General features: G+C 48.3%; 1 protein-coding gene across 1 annotated transcript in view; it reads left to right on the forward strand.

The window, feature by feature from the left end:
• Positions 1-5,426: 5,426 nt before the first annotated feature.
• LOC134436070 (inactive phospholipase C-like protein 2) overlaps positions 5,427-10,000 on the forward strand; it is a 39,762-nt gene continuing 35,188 nt past the window's right edge. Inside the window, exon 1 of the mRNA XM_063185097.1 lies at positions 5,427-6,514. Within this exon, the coding sequence (XP_063041167.1) occupies positions 6,233-6,514 (282 nt within the window). The 5' untranslated portion in view covers positions 5,427-6,232. The remainder of the gene's footprint in view (positions 6,515-10,000) is intronic.

Raw genomic sequence — 10,000 nt, forward strand, 5'->3', positions numbered from 1 at the left:
TTTCAACTTGGACCCACACATTCTGTGACCTTTTGCTATGCCCCTGTCTGACACTGCAATCAGGAAGTGATGTTTCATTCATTCATTCATTCATTCATTCATTCATTCATTCATTCATTCATTCATTCATTCATTCAGTGCAAGGGAGTGCAAGATGCTGAAACTCAAATAACAAAACATTGTGGGCAGTTAATGGCTTGCCCTTTAGGAGTCTGGCACTGTAACTTAAAGGTTCCCCGAAGAAATGTCAGTGTGCCACTGAGGAGTAACCCTAAAGAGTTATCTGAGGAACCTTACAAGTTCTCAGAGGAATCAGTGTGTGACAAATTGTCTATGTAAAAAAGGTCTTGCCTTGTCTCGCCTTCTAGAAAGTTCCTCAGAGAACTCAGGAACCAGAACCCAGGAACCCGAACCCAGAAAGAAGTCCAACCTTTCAACATCCAGGCTACATATCAAGATGGCTTGCATTGCCCTTTCAGTTCATATGATGAGTTACTGTTATATCATTTTAATGCAAACCCTCTGCTCGTGTTATTAACCATGCATGTTTACAAAAGACACAGAGATACCTGTATTTCCGCGGCCACTCCCAGGGGCTGCTCACTCCACAGACGGCCCATGTGGAAACTAAACATGTTCTGTCAACCTTCATGAATATATAGGCTACAGTATATGAAGCCTACAACCTAGCACAGTTGCAGTGTGAAAATGCCTTTAGATTGCCACTGTAGAAGAAACCATAGGCTCTCTAAGGAACCTTGGGGTTCCTCCTAGAAGTTTTGTATTCTTCAGAGAACTTTATCGTTTCCTCATAGAACTTTAAAGTTAGGCTAATCTAAGATCAAACTGAAGATCCTTTGTGGAAACTTCACGTTTTTACAGTGTGGGTCAGACTGGCTACAGGTTCACTTCACAACTTATACCTTGTATGCGTATACAGAGATATTTACATAGGCTAACAAGTCAAGTTTCAAGTTCAAGTCAAGTTTATTGTCAATTTCTTTACATGCACTGGTCATACAAAGAATTTGAAATTGCGTTTCTTGCTCTCCCATGCAGACATAGACTAATCTAGGTAAGGACATAGACAGTATAGACATAGACAGTACTCATACATGGACATAGACAGTATGGACGTAGACATTGCTCATACAGACATTTAAAGTGCAAGACTGGACAACAGAAGACTTGTAGAGAACATACATTAAGAGGAGGTATTTTGTTGTGCTTTTTCTAAAAGTCCTTTATAGCGTTCTGACATAGTAATAGTAGCATTTGAAGAAATAAATAATTAAAAAAGGTTTTTATTAAATACACCAGCAGCAGTATGTGTGTGTGTGTGTGTGTGTGTTTGTATGTGTTTTGTGTGCGTGTGTGCGTGTGTGCGTGTGTGTGTGTGTGTGTGTGTGTGTGTGTGTGTGTGTGTGTGTGTGTTTAGTGCAGGTAGAAAGTGCGGTGTGCGTCTGTGTGTGTGTACCTGTGTATGTGTGTGTGTGTGTGCGTGTGTGTGTATGTGTGTGAGTATGAGTATTGTGTGTCAGTGTGTGTATGTTTTGGGTTTAGTGCAGAAAGTGCAGTGTGCTTGTGTGTGGTGTGTGTGTGTGTGTGTGTGTGTGTGTGTGTGTGTGTGTGTGTGTGTGTGTGTGTGTGTGTGTGTGTGTGTGTGTGCATGTGTATGTTTTGAGTTAGTGCAGGTTGAAAGTTCAGTCACAGATGTAGTAGTGCAGGTGGAATGTTCAGTCGCAGATATGGTGGTGGGGATGAGGGGGGGGAGCGTTGTCAGTGGCCTGGCTGGCTAGAGGCTGACAGTGAAGGGAGAGTGGGTTTGAGTGTTCAGTATCTTGATTGCTTGATGCATCGTGCTGCTTGCAAGCCTGGTGGTACGGGAACGGAGGCGCCTGTACCTCTTTCCAGAGGGCAGGAGGCTGAACAGTTTGTGTGCAGGGTGGCTTGTGTCTTTGATGATCATCAGTGCTTTTCGGGTGAGGCGTGCGGTGTAAATGTCCTGCAGGGAGGGGAGTGGTACTCCAATGATCTTCTTCGCTGTGTTCACAACACGCTGGAGTGTCTTCCTGTTTTTCTCCGTGCAGCTTCCTCCCCACACTGTGATGCAGCTGGACACGACGCTCTCTATGGTTCCTCTGTAGAATGTTGTCATGATGGAGGGTGTAGCACTTGCCTTCTTTAGTTTGCGCAAGAAGTAGAGACGCTGATGGGCCTTCTTCGCCAGTGATGTAGTGTTGGTGGTCCAAGAGAGGTCGTCGCTGATGTGCACTCCAAGGAACTTGGTGCTGCTCACTCTCTCCACAGCATCACCGTCGATGGTCAGTGGTGGCAGTTGTTTTTGGACCCTCTGAAAGTTGACAAAAATCTCCTTGGTCTTGTTGACATTCAGCAGGAGGTTGTTGTCTTTGCACCATCTGGCCAGCAGGTCTACTTCTTCTCTGTAGTGGGTCTCATCGCCCTTAGTGATGAGGCCCACCAGTGTTGTATCATCCGCAAACTTCACTAGATGGTTAGTGCTGTGGGTCGTTTTGCAGTCATGTGTCAGCAGCGTGAACAGCAGGGGGCTGAGAAACACAACCTTGCGGAGCCCCCGTGCTCAGGGTCAGGGTGCTTGAGGTGTTATCCTACCCCGTACTGCTTGTGTCTCTGCATCAGGAAGTCCAGCAGCCCAGTTGCAGAGGGAGGTGCTGAAACCTAGTTTGTCCAGTTTTCTGATGAGTTGTTGTGGTATTATGGTATTGAATGCTGAACTGAAGTCAATGAACAGCATTCTCACATATGAGTCTTTATTGTCCAAGTGGGTGAGGGCTGGATGGAGGGCAGAGCAGATTGCATCCTCCGTGGATCGCTTGGCTCGGTATGCGAACTGGTAGGGGTCCAGGGTGGGGGGTAGGGTGGCTTTGATGTGTGACAGGACTAGCCGTTCGAAGCACTTCATGATTATGGGCGTCAGTGCTACAGGACGGTAGTCATTGAAGCATGATGGTGATGATTTCTTCGGCACGGGTATGATGGTAGCAGCTTTGAAAAAGTGATGGGATGACTGCTTGCTCCAGAGAGATGTTAAAGATGTCTGTGAAGACATCCTTCAGCTCTTCTGCACAATCCTTCAACACTCGGCCAGGTATGTTGTCTGGGCCAGCTGCTTTGCGTGGGTTGATGGTGGCCAGTGTCCTCTTCACACTGGCAGAGGACAGGTACAGGGGTTGATCATGGGGGGGAGGGGGAGTTTTCTGTGGATGAGTGTCATTTTGTGCTTCAAAACGGGCAAAGAAACTGTTCAGGTCGTTTAACACATCCATACCAAGTTTACAGGGCTGCTGACAGCCTTAACTGGGCCCAGGTCAAAGTCATCTGAAAGCCCCCCAATACACACACTGTAATGGGGACCAAATTATGTACTGGGCCCCTCATCTCCCTGGGCCTTGGACAACAGACCCATTTGTTTCCCCCGTCAGTGGGCCTAACTGTACTTTATAAGTCTATATATACAGGGCTACCGGTATGCAGATTAGAACACCCTGCTCTACCGTATAATGACTCAAATGAAGTAGTGGTCACATTTATTTGTGTCCATCATGTGTGACCGAGGTGTTCCTGCACAGCTTGTCCCCCCTCGGGGCGCGAACCTGCCACCTCGTTGACGCATCGGTTTGGTAATGGGAGGCACAGTACAAGACGGCTGAGCTAAAGGGCCGGTCTGATAGCACAATGCTACCGCACTGTATTGAGGCTGCGGGAGGGAGGTTTACTAACATTCCATGCCACATTCTGCTAGTTGGCCCAGACCTTGGCATAGTCAAGCTGAATCTCACAGGCGGACGCCTCCAGTGTCTCATCTGTGTTCCCCAAAGGCCTGTTTTCACTAATGAGTCCCCATGGGCTAGCATAATACTGCAGCCCGGCTCAACAAAATATTCCTCCTCCTCCTCCTCCTCCTCCTCCTCATCATCATCATCACCATCCTCATCCTCTTCATCTTGCTCCTCCTCCTCCTCCTCCTCATCATCATCATCAAAATCATCATCACCATCTGCTTCCTCCTTCTAATCATCACCATCCTCCTCATCACCCTCCTCATCCTCTCCACCTTCCTCCTCCTCTCATTATCATGATTCTCCATCATCATCATCATCATCATCATCATCATCGTTACCATCATCATCATCATCGTTACCATCATCATCATTACCATCACCACCATCATCATCATCCTCCTCCTCACACATCCTCTTCCACCTTAGCATCTCCTCCACCCCAATCATCCGTATCTTATTCATCATCATCGCTAAAATAGCTGTAGCTGCGGACAAGAAGCATAGCACAGCAGCATTGATGTTGTTAGAGAGACTTTATGGTAGTAGAACTGTGAAAGTGATGTGAAAAGTGAAAGCCCCTTGGGAAACTCCAACTCCCATTGTCATTGTGACACAGCACTCCACAGCACACAACAAAATTGCATTTATGCATCCCCTGTGCAAGGGGGCAGCCCTCAGTGGCGCCCCTAGGGAGCAGTGCGGCGGGACGGTAGCATACTCAGGGTACCTCAGTCATGGAGGAGGAGAGCACTGATTGATTACTCCCCCCACCAACCTGGCGGGTCGGGAGTCGAACTGGCAACCTTTGGGCTACAAGTCTGACGCCCTAACCGCTTACTCATGACTGCCCGATGAACTGAATGGTATGTCTGATTGTTTTTTTTAAATAGTTCTGATGGGCATAGTACCCTCTTCTTATCAGAAGCAAGACTAGGACTATAGATGTGCTTTTGGTGATGAGCTGTAAAGAAGCTGCAAGACATCCAGTACCCATATTGTTGTGTTGAAATCTCTCTCTCTTTTTTAAAGTATGTTTTGGGAGCTTTTGGGGCCTTTATTGCGACAGATAGTGTGAGAGGAGACAGGAAGTGAGTTGGAGAGAGATATGGGGTTAGGCTGGGAAATGACCCCGGCCGGACTCGAACTGGGGTCCCCATGGGCATGCAAGCCCAAATGTAGGGGGCTTAGTGTGCTGCGCCACAGCGCCCCAATTGTGTTGCAATCTCATTGCCATTGCGGGTGTAAGCAGGGGTGTCCTTCAGGGGGATAAAGTGTGACTAAGTCACCAGGGCCCCATGTATGTAGGGGCCCACACGCAGTCCGATTTATGAAGATATATGGAGCTGATTCTACATACATAGGGCCCAACATTTTTCTGCTACGCCCCTGGGTGTAAGTGCACTACTGGCGTGTTCTCTGACCTATCCAGGTGTATCCTATACCTCCTACGGCACCTGGGTACTTACTTATTTATTTATTTCATTTATTACAAGGATAGCCCCTTGAGCTGTGCCATCTCATTTTCGAGGGGTCCCTCGAGGGGGTATGACTGTCAAGAGAGCGACAGTCCCATTCGGGCTGCTAGCAGAAGGCGTTCCATTCGAAAGGCTACGGGAGAGTAGACTATTGCGCACGAAACCCGCAGCCTCCTAAACATTTCGTCACGCCACAGGCAAGTATTGGATCCGATAGCTGACAGAGCCTGTTATTTCGAAACGCTAAACTACGCCTGTTGAGGAAGTGGCGGTGATTGCGCTGGTCTGGTGTGGCAGCTCTCAGCCAGCCAGGGCGTCTCTCTCGCGCTCTCACGCTCCTTCGTCCTTCCCCCGTGAGAGAGTGTAGTCGTTGGCGACACTGTAAATCACCACCAGCAAGATCACATTCAAGGTGTTGGTCTCCGCCAGCAGCCAGAACATTACAGGGACTTGGGCAGGCCATTGAAAGGGACAATAGGCTACGCGGCTCATAGGCTATTGACTACTGCTGTTGCTGTTCACATTGTACTCGACAGGACTGAGTGAGTGGTGGGTGGGTGTCGACATTCGCAGTTTTGACAGGAAACGGGGGGAACTTTCGTTTTGTTCTCAGAACGCCATACCAGACAGAACAAGCTCCAGTTGGATTTTTTTTACTGATTGAACGTCTATCCGAATAGAAACCTCATTTAAAAGGAACAGACGAACACGAGTCGAGACGGTAAGCTGCCGTTTCCTTCCCTATTCTGTTAGTGCTCTCAGTGTGTCTGAGGAGATAGAGATAGAAGCGTCGTTCTGGTGGTGTTGCGAAGTCTACTGGTTGACAGCCGCTGCGTGATGAAGACGACGAGGGGAGATAACGGCAGCGGTCGCCGACGGATGTTCTCATCCCCCGTCTAGATTGCAGAGAGACAGCCAGGCAAGCTGCTCTGGATGCAAATGCATTTGGAGAGAATGGCCGGGCACGGCGATGAACAACACAACAAACGCTTGTCCGCTCACATGAACGGATACAAGGCGACTCAGCCGAGCAAGAGGGATAGTTCTACGCATGGTGAGCGCGAGGCTCGGTTCTCGAACGGGGGTTGCCAGGTGACGGGAGGGCACCGTGACCGGGATGGGGAGGACCCGAGCGAAGTGGTCGAGGCGGCCAGAGCTGTCACCGATCTGAAGGAAGAGGAGGCGGGAATACCCCGCAGGAGCAGCATCATTAAGGTAAAATAATAAACACTCGCGTCACATGGCCTTCAATCATGGCATGTCTGTCCATGTCTGCTCGCCCTCTCTCTCTCTGTCTCTCTCTCTCTCACACACACACACACGCGCGCGCACGCAGGCTCGCACGCACGGTTTGGATATCTTTCTCTCATGCGTTCCATGCGTGTGTGTATGTGCCTGCCAGTGTGTTTGCGCGTGGTGCGTACGAGAGAGAGAGAGAGAGATGGATAGGGAGAGAGAGAACTGTGATAAGACTAGAAGCATTTCCAGAAAAAGTCCCTTCATAAGGGTGTCAGAAGCATTTTTTAGTAAAAGTTGGGAACCTAGTTTTCTAAGACAATTAGAGTACCCTGAATTCAGCTAGCCTGGTTCCCAAGCTGAATTTTGAGTTTTTGACCATGAAATGGGCAAAAAACAAAATGGCCACCGAAATTCTTGATTTTGGGCAGAATACGTAGAAAGTACCACTTCTCCATGGAAATAAATGTGCAATGCTCACATATTTGCATTTATCATGTATTCCTACACTTACACAAAGGCAAATTGTCATGGCAAAAAGATAAAAAATACTATAATTACGCAGTTCTAATAATAAGATATTCTCGTAAACTGGCATTCAATAGCAATAGCTTCCATGAAGCACATTATCATACAAAATTGTCATTTAATAACATTTGGAAAGAAAAAGAGAGGCAAAGAAGATAGTATTATCTAAAAGACTAAATATTGGGACATGAATATGTCCCCTGTTCTTTGAAGGAGATGAGTGAGCCATCTCTATGGGAGCGCACTCTCAGCTGTACGATTAGCTGAAGACCTTTGCAATCACGCCAAAGGTCCAATCAACTGTGTGGGCAGGATGTCCACTTTGTCAAAACCGAATGGTTGCGTGCAAATAAGCCACTTTGATGCCAAACCTCTCTTCGGCTGTCGGCAATAAGGTTGTCTTGAGAGATGGCTCACTCATCTCCTTCAGAGAACGGGGACATATTCATGTCCTAATGCTCTCTTTCAGTCGAATCGTTCGCATATCTATGGGAGAGTTACAATCACTCCCGATTGCTGGTCCAAACTAGGCAGAACTCCAAGAGCATCCTGTAAGGATAGCGTTCCTATCACCCTACAGACAATCAGTGGTCCTGCCCAGAACCCTATGTTCCTGTGGCAACGTGGTCACATCTAGCCGGTAGAACCGGACAAAGGTGGCGGGGTTGGCCCAACCAACCGCTCTGCACACCTCTGAAACTGCTGCACCCTTGAAGAGAGGACAAGATGTAGAGACCTGCACTGGTAAAGTGAGCCCTAATCTGAGCCGGGGGTTGGTGACCCTTGGACTCATATGCCAGGGCAATGGTTTGAACCAACCTCTATTTCAAAACTGTTAGCCCTGTAGAGGGCTTGATGAAGCACACAAACAGCTGCTCAGTGTTCCTAAAAGAGTGAGTCCTGTTCATGTAGATGCGTAAAGCGTGCACAGGGCACAAGTTGTGTTGTCACCTCTCTTCCACAGATCTGAAAGGTGGTGTGCAAAAGCAGTTTGGAGAGGCCCCTCTTGGAGGGGCTCGAAAGGGGCCCCACACATAGCCTCCAGTACTAGAGAGATATCCCAGGAGGGTATCGTCTGATGTAGCACGGGGCGTAAGTATCTAGTGGATGGGCACTCAGAGTGTTGGAACCGAATCCTACATGGCACGATGAAATCGTTGCAAAGTAGACTTAAATGGTAAAGCCTTGTCTCCCCCCAATAAGTCTTGTAGGAAGGACAACACCATCGGTACTGAACACTTTTGCGTTGGTCACACTAGCGTTGGAAGACAGACCACTTCAGGTTATACAGTGTCAAAGTAGATTGGGCCCTGGCCCCTTAAATTGTCCTGATAACGTTATCCAGAAAAGCGATTAGGTTCAAATGTTCCCTTGCCAGACCCATAGGGGCAGGTGGCCCCTGGGCTGGGGTATGTCCTCCTCCTGGTCCGTTGCCAGACTCGAACCTGCAGGAGAGGGGAAAGTAGCAGGAGGGGCTGAAGCCCCTATGCTCTCAGCTGAGGCCCCTGAGCCCCGTGGGCTAAGGGGGGACAAACCCTGAGAAATCTCGCTTCCTTGCAGGAGGGGAAAAAGGGAGGCGTCAGGCGAAGGCGCTCGTGGTGCATTATGCAGGACCTTTGGAGCGCGCCATGCCTGGTGACAGGGTGCGCTTTCGTGCCAAGCGCAGTGGCCTGCGGTGATGCCCAAGGGGCTCCAAGGCAGCAGCTCGAGCTGGGGAAGCCACATCAGCCACTAGGGTGGTGGTCAGTACTGTATGAGATTCTCTGTGGTGGCAGGGAGTTGGGATAAAGAGTCGTCCACCTTAGGCAGGAGATGGAAGCACCTTGCCAGGGGGGAGTCAGAGTCTGACTCCACTGAAATTCTTTGCCAGCAGTCGACCGTAGTCAAGAGAACAAAGGGACAGAGCAGGCTAGAACTAGTCAAGCTCTCGTAACTCGTGTCCTTCAGGGTACTCGTGACCTCAGTCAGGAGACGTGAGTCCAAGGAACCGGGTACACACAAATGTTTGTAAAGAACTTTTACTCCGTATTGTTTCTAATCTGCCGTGAGTAGATTCCGTCATTGTGAAGTTTCTTGCTGCCATGGGGAGGACACTGTACATTTCATATGTTTGATCTGCAATGTGTGATCTCAGGTTAAAAGAGAGTGTCCACCTACACAAAGCTGAGGCTGTCGGTGATCACAATGATGCTCTTTTATTGCCTGTGACATTTACCCACTTCATAGCCTGATCAGAATCTGGCCAAACTTGTGAGCCAATCTCTTGACCACAAAGTGGCCTTTTTGGAATTCAGACAGCTGACTCATCAAATAGATACACTGGGCCCCATTGTGCATAATTAAGATGGCCATACCGCTTAAAGTAGGGCAACATTAGGCTGAAAGAGTGAAAATTCAGATCCCAGGTAGCTTCACGTTGTTCTCTTGTGTATTGCAGCAGAACAGTAACCATATCCATATACTGCCACCAGTTCACATCATCAGATTGACTCTCAGCAATATCATGCAGAAGATTTTTGTCCTTTTCCTGATACTGGAATGAAATCAGTTCACTAGTTGTCTGAGGATCATCACCATTAGCCATCCTAGCAAGACAGGTAGACCCTAAAGGGATTGCAGAGTAAACTTGTGTGCCATGGCTTTGTTGGATGCCTTTCCTGCCAGAACAAGTTCAACAGGGCCTTATCCAAGCAATCCACCATCCATACATTGGTCAGTCCAGATCCATTCATATGTTCTCCTAAGTCCTCCTAGGCGAGGTATTCATCTGTTGTTCTATTCTGAAATTGCCCACTTTAACTCTTTAAGTCTGCAGTACAATGCTTGGTCAACTGTGATAACTGTTCCTGTCCAAAATGGGAAGATATGACAATGCATCTGTATTCAGAGTATCAAAAACGTGTGCAGTAGCGAGGACTATTGGCAAATGCCCCGCAG

Source organism: Engraulis encrasicolus, chromosome 20 (genome assembly GCF_034702125.1).
Source record: "Engraulis encrasicolus isolate BLACKSEA-1 chromosome 20, IST_EnEncr_1.0, whole genome shotgun sequence".
Classification (NCBI taxonomy): Eukaryota; Metazoa; Chordata; class Actinopteri; order Clupeiformes; family Engraulidae; genus Engraulis; species Engraulis encrasicolus.